Raw genomic sequence first — 18,090 nt, forward strand, 5'->3', positions numbered from 1 at the left:
CATATATCCCTGAGGTGGTTTACTGGATATATATTGGTGATATTCAACCACACAGCTACAAACATATTTTAGAGGAAGAAGCTAACTCATTTGGTTTTAAACATATTTAGGTTAACATAGGCATCTACAAAATTATCTACAATATATTAGACATAACAGAATTCAGAAGCCAAAATTTTTAGAACGCTATGTGATATACAAAAATATTTATACAATTAGGTTCTTATAGAATCATCCTGGCAATGACCAAGGGATATTAGAGATAACAGAGATTAATGAATAACTTAGAAAATATAAAGTAACTCAAATCAGAGGTAAGTCAATTAGAAACATTTCCATCACTACCTCAGCTGCTTTGCCATTGTAAAGGCGAAAATGATTACAGGCCTTAAGATTGAGCGCGATGGTACTATCAGGAATTTGCTGGAGGTAAACAGCCAGAACTTCTTGAGACACATCATAGTAATCCAACTTGTAGTAGCAAAGGGCCACATAAACATTGAGGGCAAGGTATTCCCTATTAAAGAAAAGAATTAACAGTTAACAGTTCACAGAAATGTCAAACTACAAACATCAAATGGACAACACAGCAAAGAGGATAGGTGAAGAGTTTGCCTGTAAGAAAGGCAAGATACAATCAGCACATTTTTTTCTCCTTTTGCATTGTATAATATTTGGGTGTTTCAATATAAATAGAGTAAAAAATGGAAACTAGAGAGCAAGGGAGCTGGGCACGGTGGCGCATGCCCATAATCCCAGTGGCTTGAGAGGCTGAGGCAGGAGGATCACAAGTTCAAAGCCAGCCTCAGCAAAAGCAAGGTGCTTAGCAACTCAGTGAAATCCTGTCTTTAAATAAAATACAAAATAGGGCTGGGGAGGTGGCTCAGTGGTAAAATACCCCTGAGTTCAATCCCTAGTATCAAAGAGAGAGGGAGGGAGAGAGGGAGGGAGGGAGGGAGGGAGGGAGGGAGAAAGGGAAAAATTCAGAATGTTCATATTGAAAAATTAACACAAGCTATAACTGAACAGGAACAAATAGGCACTCCATATAGAGAACAGAGAAGGCAGGTGGGCTTGATGACTGGAAAGGGGAACAGGCAGGAGACTTCAAACGCAATGCAAAAGAGGGGAGGAGAAAGGTGGATGAGACATTTTAGAGACTGGAAAGAGGCCAAGGGTAAGTGATAAAGTTGGAATGTTAATTCTTTAAAATGGTTTGTTTCTAATTTTATCAGCAAGTTACCTACAATGTAATCACATCACTGAGATTGACACATCTAAAGCATGCATTTCCAAAAGGGGCAATATCCCCACCAGAGGGACAAAGTTGGTCTTTATAGGAGAGTGAAAAAAAATCATACTCATTTTGTGGGTAAAACATAGATATACATAAATACGTTAACACATAGAAACACATTATTACATATATAAGACATACATATATATAAGCATATTAAAATTTCAAGGGGGTGGCAATCGGGACAAAGCAATGTCTACAAAGTCTCCTTAGAAGGATGATAATGAAAAAGGTAGAGAAATCCTGATCTAAACAACCCCTAAGGAGCTCATAATCATGCCAAATTATCAACTAAACAGATTTGAACCCATGGTGCTACTAGATCCAAAGGACACTAAGTCCTCAGCCAAACTAAACATAAAAGAAACTAACAAAATGAAAGACATTTCAGGTAAGCACGAAAGCACACAGACCTGTTATCTAGCAGTATCCGCTTATATATATCAATAGCTTCTTGGTAATGAGAACGCATGTAGTGGATTGAGGCCAAACTGAGTTGGTCTTCTGTGATATCCTGAAGATTTTGATGAAAATTCATCAATTTTTTCTCATCATTAAACTAAAATTATGAGAAAGGAAGAGACATGTAAAGATTCATATTAGCTTACAGTTAGAGAAATCAATACCTCTTCTGGATACCGTGTTTCCATTTTCTATTTCCCTTAGGCTCTGTGGCTTTCAGTCTCTCCAGAGAAAGAATGTAAATAGCCTCAAGACAGAGCCTTAGCAAAGAAAAGCCTTTTTATTTTTACTTTCTGTACTGGGGATTGAATCCCACTGAGCTATATATCCCCAGCCCTTTTATTTTTTATTTGAGGCAGGGTCTTACTAAATTGCTGAGGCTGGCCTCAAACTTGCAATCCTCCTGCCTCAGCTTCCCAAGTCACTGGGATTACATGTGTGCATCACCTTGCCTAGCTGGAAAGTCTTCAACTTACAGTTAATATTAATTATCTAACCCTCCACCCTCACCCACTTACCTTCCTTTTGTCTTTCTTTATATTTTCTTTCTCTCCAACCCCCCCACCCCGAATCTCTTTGCCCTCTTCCTTTAACAATTTATCTGGTATTTTGTATCTCTTTCTTCTTGGTGCACAATATGTAATCAAAATATATTTCTCATTGAGCAACTTAGTGATCACAATTTTTAATTTTCTGTTCTAGATTTTTTTCCATCCTCTCTTTAGTTACTCTGTATTTTGTTTTCGGTGTCAGAATTCCATTCCAACCTTGTATGCTTATTTTACTAAGTGGTAGTTGCAAATAATAGCTGCCTTTGCTTATACTTGGGATAGAACAGATATATTTTTTTAAAAAATATATTTATTTTTTAGGTGTGGTTGGATACAATACCTTTATTTTATTTGTTCGTTTTTATGTGGTACTGAGGATCATAAGGGCTCTACCGGTCAGCCACAACCTCAGCCTCAGAACAGATAGATTTTGATAGTGACCCTTTATATGTAGATTGCTCACTCCTGCCTGGTGTAAAATTGGCTTATTTGCTTAAAAATTTTAAAAAGAATCTGTTTCCACAAAACAATAAATTCTGAAGCTCATCTCTAGTTTGGTCAGTGACATATTACAGATAATATTTTCTTTATGGTGGTAGATATTAAATCCAAGGCCTCATCCATGCTAGCTCGAGCTCTCTCACTGAGCTACATCCCCAGCCCCTATTATAGTAATTTTGTAAATTACTGTTTAATTTGTAAAATAAACATTAGTTGTCAACTAATGAATGCCTATACTATATTCTATAGACTGTATTCTAAAGTCTGTCTTGGAAAGGTCTTTATTGAGTCTAATTTTTCTTATCTGCCTGCACTCTGATTAATTTATAATACATATCAAAAAAAAGTTTCATGGGGCTGGGGTAGTGCACTTGCCTAGGATGCATGAGGCACTGGGTTAGATTCTCAGTACCACATACAAATAAATAAAATAAAGGTTCATCAACAACTAATTTTTTAAAAAGTTTCAAATGATACTATTTCTCGAGGCATAAAAATTATAAAACGATCCAATTGAGGAACAATAGGAAAATGAATTATGACACATCTGTTAGACAGAATGTTGTGAAGACATTCAAGTACAGAACAGAGTAGTGAGGTTCCAAATTAAAATGTTGTTATAGGACAAGATTAGAGGGGGAATGGAGACAACCTACTCCATCTACTCAGCTTCAATCTTCAAATCTACAATTTGCTGCATGTAGAAATAGGAATTCAGAGTTTTAAATTTTTTAATTTTTCAAAAGAAGCCAGAAATAAAGTGTTTGTGTGACATACCCTATTTTTAAATGTAAAAAAATTGGAGTGCTGTTTTAGAAACACATCTGTGGTGCATTCTCAGCCCATAAGATACCATTTACAATCTCTTCTATAGAATATCTTGTGACGTGGAAAAATGTTTGAGACATTTTTAAGTGGAAAAACCTGGTTATAAAACAGTATGTGTGTGTGTTTGTGTGTGTGTGTGTGTGTGTGTGTGTGTGTGTATATATATATAACCAAATTTGATAATATTCATACATTTTTAAAATATATGATTTTTTAAAACTAGAAGAAAAGGGAACAAAATACCATAGTGTTATCTCTAAGTGGCAGACTTATAGGAAATCTTGATTTGTGTGTGTGTGTGGGTGGGGGGGGTTGTGTGTGTATGATTTTTTAATGATTTTCTAAAAGCACAATAATGAACATTCATTATTTTTGTCATCAGAAGAAAAACAATAAACTATATTTCTCAAAACTGAATTAAAGATTTCAACTTTTATTAATGATGGAGTAGCTTTATAGCACATTCCTCTCACCAAGAAAACTAGAAAAGCTTGAAAACTACTAAATATCTGTGTGAATTTTTTTGAGGCCATTGTAAATGGGGCAGTTTTCCTAGTTTCTCTTTCAGAGAATTTGTCACTGATGTACACAGCCACATCAATGTTTATTGCAGCACAATTTATAATAGCTAAATTGTGGAACCAATCTAAATGCCCTTCAGTAAATAAATGGATAGGGAAAATGTGGTATATATACACAATGGAATACTACTCAGCATTAAAAACGAATAAAATCATGGCATTTGCAGGTAAATGGATGGAGTTGGAAAATATTATGCTAAGTGAAGTGAGCCAATCCCCAAAACTCAAATGATGAATATTTTCTCTGATATGTGGATGCTGATCCATAAGGGGGATGGAAGAGGGGAGCATAGGAGGAATGGAAGAACTTTAGATAGGGCAAAGAGAAAGGAGGGGACATGGGAGTAATAAAGATAGTGGAATGAGATAGACATCATTACCCCCAAGTACGTGTATGAAGACACGAATGGTGTGACTCTACTTTGTGTACAACCAGAGACATGAAAAATTGTGCTCTATATGTGTAATATGAGTTGAAATGCATTCTGTTTTCATGTATAACAAATTAGAATAAATAAATAAATTTTTAAAAATATCTGTGTGAAGGCATTAGAAAGCTACCAAGATACTGAAGACTCAGACACCAAGATCCACTGTAAGCCCAGCAGCTCAGGAAACTAAGGCAGGAGGATCACAAGTTTGAGGTCAGCCTCAGCAACTTAGTAAGGCCCTAAGCAACTCAGCAAGACCCTTTCTCAAAATAAAAAATAAGAAGGGGGATGTGGCCTACTGGTTAAGTGTTCCTGGATTCAATCCCCTGAGAGAGAGAGAGAGAGAGAGAGAGAGAGAGAGAGAGGAGAGAGAGGGAGAGACAGAGGGGGAGAGAGACAGACTATTTAAGGCAGAGAGATAGAGATAAGGCTGATATTTGCCACCACTATTCTCTAAGGGCATCTGTCAATTCTCAATTATCCAAAGTCTCTGTATTTGTTTTTTTTTTCTCCTCCTGCCCCTCCCCCTCCCCCTCCTCCTCCTCCCATTCTTTTTTTTTATTTTCTTTTCCTCAGTACAGGGACAGAACCCAAAGGTGCTTTACCACTGAGCTATATTCTCAGTCTTTTTGATTTTTTGAGATAGGGGCTTGTTAAATTACCAAGCCTATCTTTGAACCTGTGACCCTTCTGCCTCAGCCTCCTGAAAAGCTGGGATTATAGAGGTGTACCACTCTGCCTGGCCTTCTCTATTTTTATATATAATAGCCAGCACTCAATGTAATTTAATGTATTTACTGATATGGTCAGCTCAACAACTACCTTGTACTATTCATTTTCTATTTGTCCCTATGAATCCATGTTGCCCCCCGCCCCCTGCTTTTTTTCTTTCTTGTATTCTTTAGGGATTGATTTTTTTTTTTTTTTTTTAATTCCGTATTTCTGGGCTGGGGTTGTGGCTCAGATGTAGAGCACGCACCTAGCGTGGGAGACACTGGGTTCAATTCTCAGCACCATATAAAGTAAAATAAAGACATTGTGTCTACCTATAACTAAAAAATTTCATATTTCTCCTCCAATGGTTTGAAAAAATTTAACCAGTAAAATAGATGAGACTTTATCTAATCAATCAGAGGTGGGGTTAGGATGGGAAGAGAACACAAATATACAAAATTTTATACCTCTTGGTATAAATTTAACACATTAAATTACCGAGTTTACCGGGACACTTATCTCCTACCAGGACACTTAATTCCATTTTCTGTAACACTCTCTCTCTCCCTCTTATTTATATATATATATCTCCAAGAGGTATAAAAATTGTATATTTGTGTTCTCTTCCCACCCCAAACCCACCTCTGATTGATTAGATAAAATTTTTTCAGGCCATTGGAGGAGAAATAGGAGGCTTATCTACATTTGACCAAAACCCCAAAATCAGTTGTCAGGAGATATAATCATCAGATGTATTATACATGGATTTTAAATATTTGTTATTGGTATGTTTTAAAACATAAATTAAAAATTGGGGACTTTTGGGCTGGGGTTGTAGCTCAGTGGATGAGCACTTGCCTAGCATGTGTGAGGTACCGGGTTCAATACTCAACACCACATGTAAATAAATAAAACAAAGGTATTGTATCCATCTATGACTAAAAAAAAAAAGTTGGAGGGGGCTGAGAATATAGTTCTGTTGGTACAGTGTTTGCCTCACAAGAACAAGGCTCTGGGTTGAATCTTTCACACTGCCAAAAAAAAAAAAGAGAGAGAGAGAGTTGGAAATGTTAAAAATAAAATGAAAATTTTACAAAAGAAGAACACAATGAAATTAAGAATAAAGTAGATGAATTTAATAGATGATTAGATATGACTGAAGAAAGATTAATAAAATGAAAAAAAATCTCTACAGGAAAATGTGAAAAAGGGTTTATATACAACACAATGAAAATATCTACATATGTACATATTACTGGTGTTCTAGAAGGAAAGAAGAGGAAAATATGAGGCTGAAGAATATTTGAAGAATTAATAACCAAACAACTTTCCAAATTAAAAAAAAAAAGGGAGAAGGGCTAGGGATGTTGCTCAGTGGTATCGTGCCTGCCTAGCATGCTCATGTCCTGATTCAATCCCTAGTAGGAAAAAAAAAAAAAGGAAGGCACATCTGGAAACACCATAGGAAATGCACCAAGACCCAAAAATAATGCACAAAGCTTAAACACAACCAGACATGTTGACACACTCCTGTAATCCCAGCCATTTGGGAGGCTGAAGCAGGAGGATTTCAAGTTCGAGACTAGTCTCAGCAATTTACTGAGGCCCTAAACAACTTGGCAAGAACCTGTCTCAAATTAAAAAATAAAAATGACTGGGGATGTGGCTCAGTGGTTAAGATACTCTAGGTTAAATTCCCAGTACCCCCCCCAAATATATATGTGTGTGTGTGCGTGTGTGTGTGTGTGTGTATATATATATATATATATATATATATATATATATATATATATGTATGTGAATGAATATATGTGTAAATATATGTGTATATATACATGTGTATATTATTTACATATCTATATATCCAAGAGGTATAAAAATTTGTATATTTGTGTTCTCTTCCCACCCCAAAACCACCTCTGTTTGATTAGATAAAATTTTTTCAAGCCATTGGAGGAGAAATAGGGAATTAAAAAAAATCAATACAAAAAGAATACAAGAAAGAAAAAAGGAGAGACATGGATTCATAAGGACAAATAGAAAATGAATATTACAAGGTAGTTATTGAGCTGACCATATCAGTAAAAGACATTAAATTTAGGAAATGAATCAAATATTGGAATTTTTAAAAAATAAAGATTTCAACTGGATTGAAAAATCCCCAAACTCATTTATATACTGTTTATAAGGAAGACACTTGAACTATAAGGTCACAGGAAGGGAGAAAGTAAATACAATAGGATAAAGAAATACAATAGACAAACACTGACCAAACCATCGTGTAGCTACACAAATAGACAAAGAGGAAGTTTTAGAGATAAGGAAAGACATTCATGATAATGAATGTTTCAATCTATAAGGAGGACACAAAAATTCTAAATCTGTGTGTACTTAATAACCAATTTTGAAAACTATATCAAGTAAAAATTGGCAGAAACTCAAAGGTCAAATCTTTCTCTCATATGTGGAAGCAAGAGTAAAATAAGGGAAAAGGGGAGGGAAGGATAAAATAACATAAAGAACCAATCAAATACAAATTAATAGATGAGTGAAATAATGTCTAGTAGAGGAAGGAGAATGGGAGAGGGGAGGGAAGACAGGAGGGAAAGGTGGGATCATGAACTGAAATCGATTTCCAAGCATCTATGAATTTGTCGGGATAAACCCTACTACTATAACTATAAAGTTCTAATAAAAAATATCTATCCTAAAAGAGATATTCTAAAAGATTAAAAGGTAGTTATTTTTTAAATATTTTTTAGTTGTAGTTGACACAATACCTTTATTTTATTTATATGCGGTGCTGAGGATCGCACCCAGGGCCTCCCATGTGCTAGGCAGCACTCTACTGCTGAGCCACAACCGAAGCCCAGAAAGGTAGTTACTTTTTAATATGGTAGATATTATTTCACTTGCTCTTTTCCTTACTTATATTTTGTTTGATAGAATAAATGGGTATAAATTTTATATTTCAAAAAATTATAACTTGGGGCTGGGGTTGTGGCTCACAGTAGAACGCTTGCCTAGCACATGTGAGGCCCTGGTTTGATTCTCAGCACCACATAAAAATAAATAAATAAAGGTATTGTGTCCAGTTACAACTGAAAAATAAATATTTTTTAAAAATTATAACTTAAAATATAACATTATAATGGTCAAAATTACTGCCCTAAGGCAATTATGAAAAATGTATATTTATTTCCATGAGTCAGAGCAAGGTACCTCTGAGTCTGTTTCTTAAGAGATGATAGGATAGTCGAAGCACACTAACATTGTTAAATGACTGTTCTCTAAGAATAACTAAAACTTAACACCTCTGAATAAATTAAGAGGGTAAAGATCATTAATGATGGGAAAATCCAATAAAATTAACATCTATATTCCACTTATTCTAGAAATGCTATCAATAGGAATTTATAGTTAATTGCCTTTCTCTATTGTTAGGTTGTTGTTGTTGTTGTTTTTGGTACCAGGGATCGAACTCAGGGGCACTGGATCATTGAGTCACATCCCAAGCCCATTTTTAAAGAGAGAGAGAGAGAGAGAGAGAGAGAGAGAGAGAATTTTTTAATATTTATTTTTCAGTTCTTGGCGGACACAGCATCTTTGTTTGTATGTGGTGCTGAGGATCGAACCCAGGCCGCATGCATGCCGGGCGAGCGCGCTACCGCTTGAGCCACATCCCCAGCCCCCCAAGCCCATTTTTGTATTTTATTTAGAGACAGGGTCTCACTGAGTTGCTTAGTGCCTGGCTTTTGCTGAGGCTGGCTTTGAACTCATGACCCTCCTGTCTCAGCCTCCCGAGCTGCTGGAATTACAGGCTTGCACCACCACACCCAGCCGCCTTTCTCTATTGTTAATAGAAGAAAATAAGAGAAAAATATTGTTAAAACAAAAACATTTTTGAGCCAAGTGTTAGAATCACTGGGTGTTCAGTACATGTCTATAATACCATCATCTCAGAAGGCTGAGGCAAGAGGATTGTGAGTTCAAAGCTAGTCTCAGCAAAAACAAGGCACTAACTAACTCAGTGAGATCCTCTCTCTAAATAAAATACAAAATAGGGCTGGGGATGTAGCTCAGTGGTTGAGTGCCCCTGAGTTTAATCCCTGATACCAAAAAAGAAAATTGAAATGAAAACATAAATACCTTGTGGGCCAAATGGAAGAGCAGGCGATTTTGGAGTCGACTTTTAGGAGCTGAAAAAAAAGATCCAAGTTGCTTGTTAAAAAATCAAGAGTCTATGGCACTTAATCCCTTTTAAAAAATAAAATGATTCTCAGATGAATTTCCCTAAATCCTTATCTATCTGATCCTGAGATGTGTCTACTATAATGAATATTGAGTCTGATCTCTACCTGGAGTAGTAACAGCAACATCAAGAACAAGAGAAATGTTCTAAGAGTCTGCTCCTCCCCTATCTGATTCGATTGTGTTGTCCAAGAGCACAGCAGCCCACTTTGGTATTGTTCATATATTGAACCAAATAATGTTAGCAGACAATTGTAGTCATCTCTGTATGCGCATGAATCCACTCGCATTCAGTTTTTCAACCCAGAATTTTTTTCAATTCCTTTTTGAAATCTTCTTTTCCACAATTACATGTCGTATTTTCCTAATAGCCCAGACTTTTATCTCTTGGGTCCTCTACCATAGTGATGTACCACACTTAAACAGGCAGCCAAACAGAAGTTAACATCTTTCAAGTTCCAAATATCCTTTGTGCTCTTAGAAATTTTCCTATTCTGAGGGGCACTCAACCACTGAGCCACATCCGCAGCCTTATTTCCTATTTTGTATTTTATTTAGAGACAGGGTCTCACTGAGTTGCTTAGTGCCTCACTGTTACTGAGGCTGGCTTTGAACTCTCAATTCTCCTGCCTCAGACTCCCAAGCTGCTGGGATTACATGCATGCTCCACTGCACCCAGCTAATTCTTCATCCCTTTTACAAAAAAAAAAAAAAAAAAATTCATACTTTAAAGCATATTAAAAAATATATATGTGTGTGTGTGGTTTTTTTTGAAATAGAAATAGCTACCTTGATCACTTTTTATGTGTCTAACACTCTTTTAAGCACAAAGTCTAGAAACATAACAGCAAACACCTTAAAAGACCTTATGATTAAATTAGGAAAAAAATACACTAATACATATAAAACACTTGGGTACAAATCAAGAAAGGCTTCAAGTTGGGTATGGTGGCACATGCCTTGGAAGGCTGAAGCAGGATGATTGCAAGTTCAAAGTCAGCCTCAGCAACTTAGGAAGACCTTGTCTCATAAAAAAGGTAAAAAAAGGGCTGGGAATGTGGCTCAAGCAGTAGTGCGCTTGCCTGGCATGAGCACGGCGCTGGGTTCGATCCTCAGCACCACATAAAAATAAAATAAAGATGTTGTGTCCACCGAAAACTAAAAAATAAATATTAAAAAATTCTCTCTTTTTCTCTCTCTTTTAAAAACAAACAAACAAACAAAAGGTAAAAAGAGCTATGGATATAGCTCAGCAGTAAAGTACCCCAAAGCTGGTAAATCCCCAATATATACATAAAAAAAAAGGCTTCAAGTTCCACATTTCAATGAAGATTACTATGTACACACACACACACACACACACACACACACACACGCCCCTGTCTTCATGTCTTTGTATATGTGTGTGTATGAATTCCTCCCTGGAATGTATTCATCCCTAACAAATTTCCTAACAAACATTCCCTTACCTACCACTTCTCTAAATTTCCTTGAACTTAATTTGATTTATACTCTAATTATCCTTATTCCTTTCCCCAATAATTCTGCTTCCCCTTACTCTTGTTTACAAATTTGAATGCAATCCTCCTGAGATGACTGTCATGACTACAATGGAAAGTATCGGGATTCCTCAAGCTAAAGTTACAGGGTTTCTCACTCAGAAATTGGGAAAGAAGCTATGAAATCTAAGCCGTAAGAGCCTGAACACCTATATCACAGCATGAATGTCCTACCGTGATGGGACCTAAGAGATACCTTCCCTTTCTTTTCTCTCATCCTCCTGCTTTGAGCTGTAGCTTCTTGGATGCAGGCTGATGGGGGGGGGGGGGGGTATTAGCGTGAGGGTGGAACTAACTATTCCTTTAAACACAGATCAAATCCAATATATTTTTCCTCCTGTGTTACTGGGGATCAAACCTGGGACTTTCACAGAGCTACACCTCAGCCCTATTGTTTTAAAACAAATTTTTTTAAAATTGTAAGACAGGATCTTGTTAAATTGCTCAGACTGACCTTGAACTTGTGATCCTATGCCTCAGCCTCCCAAGTAGCTGCAATTACAGATGTGCACCACTACACCCAGCTCAGATTCAGTATTTTTTGAAAAATAAATCTACTTTTTAGCTTTCTAATGTAAGTTGGTTCTTGCTTCAATAATCAAAGAATAAAAGAAGCTTTAAAATCTCCAAAATTGGGGCTGGGGTTGGGGATCAGCAGTAGAGCGCTCGCCTAGCATGTGCAAGGCTCTGGGTTTGATCCTCAGCACCACATAAAAATAAATAAATAAAAAATAAAGGTATTAAAATCTCCAAAATGACTCTTACTCTGAGTGAAGAGTATCAAATATAAAAAAGAATTAACTTACCTTTAAATCCAGCTGCTTCAGCTTGTTTATACATGCCAAGGAAAAAGTAGGTGCAGGCAAGGTTCACCCAGACTTCAGGATTGCAATTTTCCTCTTTTGTTGCATTTTCATATTCCTGAAATACATGTAAAGTGGTGATCTCATTTTGGCAGTAAAGCAATTGATAGGCCATCCTTCTTAAGGAAATAAGATTTCTTACTCAGATAGGACAACTTTCCATTTAGAGAATCTTACCAACTCCCATTCTATGCCTTAAAAAGTGAGATACTGAAGCTGAAGCTCAATCCTACCGATGCAGGGCTGTTGTGCACTTAAATCTACACTAGGTTTCCCCTCTCCATATTTAACACTGATAATGATAACAAACTACAGACATGAAAAACAACAAAAATATTTTATTTTTGCTAATAAAAAGACATATAAAAGTTAAATACTGGGCTGGGATTGTAATTTATATATGGTACAGCACTTGCCTAGCATGTGTGAGGAACTGGGTTCAATCCTCGGCACCAAATAAAAATAAATAAATAAAATAAAGGTATTATGTCCATCTACAACTAAAAATATTTTTTAAAAAATTTAAATACTTAGATTCAATTAACTTAAAATTTGATAGCTTTAATGCACTTTAATTTTATTTCATTCTATTTCATTTTATCTATTTCAGAGGTAAAATGCTTGCTCAGCATGCATGAGGTTCTGGGTTTGATCCCTAGTACTACCAAATGAAATTTTTTTTTTCATTCATTGTATTTATTTCCAGTTTTGGTAATTTTTGTTAATTTGTCTTTATTTTTAAAAAATATTTTTTAGTTGTAGATGGACACAATACCTTTATTTATTTATTTTTATGTGGTGCTGAGGATTAAACTCAGTGCCTCACATGTGCTAGGCAAGTGCTCTATCACCGAGCCACACCCCTAATTCTTAATTTGTCTTTATGTTTAAAAAGGTATTTAGAGGCTGGAATTGTGGCTCAGCGGTAGAGCGCTCGCCTGGCAAGGGTGGGACCAGGGTTGGATCCTCAGCACCACATAAAAATAAAGGCATTGTGTTGTGTCCATCTACACTTAAAAAATAAATATTTAAAAAAAATAGTGGTAAAAAGGTATTTAGCCTCACATGCACAAGGCCCTGGGTTCAATCCCCAGCACCACATACACACACAAAAAAGGCATTTAATTTCTTACCAAGGATCCTTTCTGAGATTCACTTTGTTAACCGCATTTTCCACATACTCTTTCTCGTTTTTCTCAAACACCTTTGTTTATTTTTGTACTACATTTAGGTTACTTTTTTCCCTATATCTTTCACAAACAATAACCAGCTTCCATTCTGTCCTTTACATATTTCTTTTTCCTTCAAGAATCTTGTTTCCTTTGTTCTTCAACTTACCTTCTCATTACCTGGCCTTGGATATTTTAATTTCTGTTATGCAGTCTTCAAATTCTTTTTAAAAACTTTTAAAATATACTTTTATTTTATTTATTCATTTTATGTGGTGCTGAGGATCGAACCCAGCGCCCTGCACATGCTAGGTGAGCGCTCTACCCTGAGCTCCAGCCCCAGCCCCAGACTTTTAGGTTACATTTTGAGTAAGAATATGTGGGAAATGTTTCAGCAATTTCATTTATAAATAAAAATTGCTTGACATAAGGCATCTATAATTTTATTTAGACCCATATTCCTACGTATTAATCATTGCAGATGGGGTAGGGTTTGCAATGATCAAGAAAAATGACTAACAAAGAAATGATACTTACAATAATAAAAAAATCACATAAAGATCATACAATCTTGTTTATTGTCTGAAAATAACCAAGCAAAATAAAAGTGAAATTCTTAACAAGATATATACTCACATGCTGGAATACATATATAGATTTCTGAATCAATACATTTTATTTATTTATTTTGGGGGGTTTGGTACCAGGAATTGAATCATGGCCACTGAGCCACATCCCCAGCCTTATTTTGTATTTTATTTAGAGACAGATTCTCACTGAGTTTCTTAGTGCCTCGCTTTTGCTGAGGCTGGCTTTGAACTCATGATCCTCCTGCCTCAGCCTCCTTGAGCCGCTGGGATTACAGGTGTATAATATCCCACCCAGCTTAAATCAATACATTTTTTAAAAAGCCAGTGGGGACCTCTATTAATAAAGAAGTAGGACAGGGGACAGCAGATAGGGTGATTTTGGTTTTCTTTTTTTACTTTGTTTCCCTCCATACTGTTTGAATTTTACCTGAATAGATATTATTATAATACAAAGTTTAATAATATTTTAAACACATTCCTGTTAGACTTTTTTTAATTTTACTAACCTCTAAAGCTCTCTTGTAGTCACCCAGGTGAAAAGCACAGTATCCAATCCACAAATTAGTATCCTCTTCTTGTTCTCCAACGTGACGTTTAAACTTCAGGTTTAAAGTTCATTAAAAAAAAAATCATGAAAAACTTTGAACAGTTAATCCTCCATTTTAAAAACTGCTATATTAAGGGTTAGGGATATAGCTCAGTTGGTAGAGTGTTTGCCTTGCACGCACAAGGCCCTGGGTTCGATCCTTAGCACCAAAAAACAAAAACAAAACAAAACAAAAAAAACCCTGCTATGTTAAGTTACTACTGAATTATCAGCAAGCTAAGTAGTACATGCAGAACTGTGCATTCATTGTGCCTTTACTTACAATACTCAGCACAGTTACCTTCCAACAGTCTCAGAAATTTGTATCTTCAAATATTTCACACTTGTTTTTCTGTATTCATTGACACCTTACTCCAGAAAGTATGTGAATTATCTAATAATTCTGGATGATATGTATGAAACAAAATAATTGGGTGAAATAGTTAAAGTCAAGAACTAAAGGTCAGAGAGGCTAAGCAAGGAATTCAAGATCACACAGCCTGTATAAGTGGTGACAGGGACTTAAAAGTAGTCTGCCTCCAAAGCCCATATTCCCAACCTCCATGCTTACTGCATTCAACCTCATTCTTCCACACATGAGCACACACATATTTATTAATAATGCACTGTGGACAAAGTGTTAATTCATTCTATTACCCTTGACCTGGGTCATTTACCAAGTCTAAAAGAGCTACAATATACAGAAGACTGGCTTCATTTATGTCCACTATGAACAAATATTTATGAATTACTCAACCAATAAAAGAAAAATCCCATTTTGGAGGAATAGACTGAGACTTTGAAAGAGGATGTTTTTTGGGGGCTGGGGATGTGGCTCAAGCGGTAGCGCGCTGGCCTGGCATGCGTGCGGCCTGGGTTCGATCCTCAGCACCACATACAAACAAAGATGTTGTGTCTGCCGAAAACTAAAAAATAAACATTAAAAAAAAATTCTCTCTCTTAAAAAAAAAAGAGGATGTTTTTGTTTTGTTTTTACTCTACAGCATGATAAATCAATAGTGAGCCAATACATGTTCATAGAGTATCACCACAGTGGATCAGTCACCCCAAGAGGAAGACATCTCTTAGATACCTTTTTGTCTAGGATAAGAATTTACTCTTCTCACCAAATGCTATGAATTTTAATACAGTGCCTTAAATCTGGAGGATTTCTTGAAGAATTACCCCTGAATTTGCCCCAGGAATTCCTTGGGGCTATGAGATTTTTAAAATTCCAAACTCTAATAGTTACCATTCCCCACTCTAATCAGCTACCTGAGAATGTAGGCATAGAGCAGATTACCCCTGCCAATTTAGAGGTCTTAAATTATACAATAAAAAATGTCATTGCCTTAAAGAAAAGAGAGAAAATAGAATGACAAAAAATAGACTTATACAGTCAATCCACTGATTGATAGAGTTAGCAGGTCCTTCCAAGTCGACCCCCACAAATGCAAAGATGAGTTGCCACTAAAAAAGCTAACCACTGTGCTCACTACCTAAGCACTAGTAAGACAGGGAAGACTGGGAAATAAAAATAAAGTTAATTAAAACAATTATTATAGATAGATTTGTAGCAATATAGCAAGAGTAATGTTTTGGAGAAATGATTGCAGCACCACCCAACCAGACCACCCTGTCCAAACTCTTCATCTTCTGATGTACCCCTACACTCTCCTCTAGCTTCTCAAAAAACAGTTTCTCCAAAATACAATCTCTGTGGACCATCTACATTAGAAGCACTTAGACTACTTACCTAAAATGCAGATTCCTGAGGACCACTGCAGACCTAAAGAATCAGAATTGCTAATGCAGGAGTTCAGGAAGACAAGCATCTTGGTAACTACTCTAGGTATTTCCAAAACATACTAAAAGGTGAGAACTATTGAGGCTGGGCATGTAGCTCAGTGGTAGAGTTTATGCTGGATTTCTGGATTCTATCTCCAGTAGTGTGTGTGTGCACAGGGGGTGGGGGTTAGCCCTACTGCCATAGAGATTTGAAAGGCTTTTTATATTATCAAAAAATGAACATGGTAGAATTGTTCAAATTTGACCAAAATTTTATTACATAATAGAACTAATAATGCCCAGGAGTTAGGGTAAACAATGTGAGAAATGAAACTGTATTAAGTGTCACTCCATATTTTTAGGTTTAATCCACTATCTGTGAAACTAGACACAATCAAAGTGGCCCTTAAGAAAGAAGTTGTTTTTGTTATTGTTGTTTTTAAAGGTCATCTTCAGTCAGGTTTATAGTTAACTTGGAATCTGCAACTTACCAGATTTACTACGTGTTTCCTTGAAGAAACCCCATAATGCATCCACCTGTTACAACAACATAGCAACCAGCATTCATCTGAACATTCATCTATAGTCTAGTATTTACCAAATCAAGAAGCAATCTTCTTTGGACCTTACCTCCAATAGGGTAATAGCGCCAGTGAAATCTCTTTGTGAAAGTAGCTCCTCTAGTTTTGGAATCTTCCTACCTTTCTTCTTTCTTTTGTCAGAGTGCGGTACTTCCCCGCCTACGGCAGGCTTAGCCCTTGAAAGCATCTGCAAAAGAAACGACAAAGACAACTGAAGGGTCCAATTTCGATGGTCCGTTTTAAACGGAGTGACAGCTCCACGATTTACAAGTCAAATCCTTAACAACAAATTTGAAGTCAATTCAAATTCCTTTGGAAGCACTGCATTTTCCTGAGAGGGCCATCACTCTGTACGTGAGCTGAACCCAACAGCTACTCCCAACTTCTTTACCCATTGAAGACGCTTCCACGCAGCTTCTGTCACCTCGGCCTCCCCTTGCTCTGCTGTCCATCCCGTGTGCAGCTCAGGTGTGGGGAAATGGAGAAGCAGGAGGGAGGAAAGCGTCAAGGCATTTAGGTTTGCATCCCTCCATACCCCCGTGGGAATGCAGAGAGGCTGGAGGGACCAGCCTCTGCTGACACACCCGGACGGTACCCCAAAGTGTGCCGGGAGTCTCTAGCCTCCAGCCCTGGACCCCTTTACTATCCAGAGCCACTAACCATCTTGGCGTCGTCCCCGTGAGCCCTCTCTGCAGATAGACAGCAAAGGCCGCGCCTCCGCTAGGCGCCGCATCCACACAGCTCGATCGGTCTCCACGGCAACCCCGCCGGGCGGCTGGTCCCTCTGAGAAAAGAGCTCGTCGGAGAACCAGCGACCTCCGCTATTTGGTTCCATACCACTTCCGCCGTGGACGAGTGGACGTTCGTCTCTTGGGAGGAGAGCAACGTTCTTTGTGCTGAGAGCGAGTTTGGCTGTGTCTCTATTTACGAATTTACTTTAGGAAAAGACTAATTAGAAAGGCATTGATTTTCAAATGCAAGTTCCTTGGGAGATGTATTTCCAAGGACCACTTCCGTTTTGGATTTGGGCTCCATAGCAACCCCGGGCTCCGACACCTTGTTTGTGTCTCCTGCTAGGGAGGGAGGAGAACCGAGGGCGTTGACGTTTGGACGCGGAAGTAGAACCCAAATCGCTTCTTATCTGCTTAGTTACGCCCCCACACAGTAAGGAACTGTGATAAATATTTGCTCCTGGCCGGGCTCTGTGGGACATGCAGCTCTCCCCGCGGCTGGGGAGATTGCGGTAGCAGGATCACGCGTTCAAAGCCAGCCTCAGCAATTTAGCAAGGCCCTAAGCAACTTGCGAGACCCTGTCTCAAAATAAAAAATTAAAAGGAC

The 18,090-nt window shown here is 37.2% G+C and overlaps 1 protein-coding gene across 3 annotated transcripts in view; it reads right to left on the reverse strand.

Annotated features, from left to right (window-relative positions):
• Ift56 (intraflagellar transport 56) overlaps positions 1–17,649 on the reverse strand; it is a 63,038-nt gene extending 45,389 nt beyond the window's left edge. For all 3 annotated transcript variants that reach the window (XM_071611768.1, XM_027952223.2, XM_071611769.1), the window contains exons 1-7: positions 17,413–17,649; positions 16,802–16,939; positions 14,304–14,396; positions 11,982–12,096; positions 9,515–9,564; positions 1,711–1,856; positions 346–517 (exon numbers count right to left, since the gene is read on the reverse strand). In XM_071611768.1, the coding sequence (XP_071467869.1) occupies positions 346–517; positions 1,711–1,856; positions 9,515–9,564; positions 11,982–12,096; positions 14,304–14,396; positions 16,802–16,939; positions 17,413–17,415 (717 nt within the window). In that variant the 5' untranslated portion in view covers positions 17,416–17,649. The remainder of the gene's footprint in view (positions 1–345; positions 518–1,710; positions 1,857–9,514; positions 9,565–11,981; positions 12,097–14,303; positions 14,397–16,801; positions 16,940–17,412) is intronic.
• Positions 17,650–18,090: the final 441 nt, after the last annotated feature.

Source organism: Marmota flaviventris, chromosome 1 (assembly GCF_047511675.1).
Source record: "Marmota flaviventris isolate mMarFla1 chromosome 1, mMarFla1.hap1, whole genome shotgun sequence".
NCBI classification, from domain to species: domain Eukaryota; kingdom Metazoa; phylum Chordata; class Mammalia; order Rodentia; family Sciuridae; genus Marmota; species Marmota flaviventris.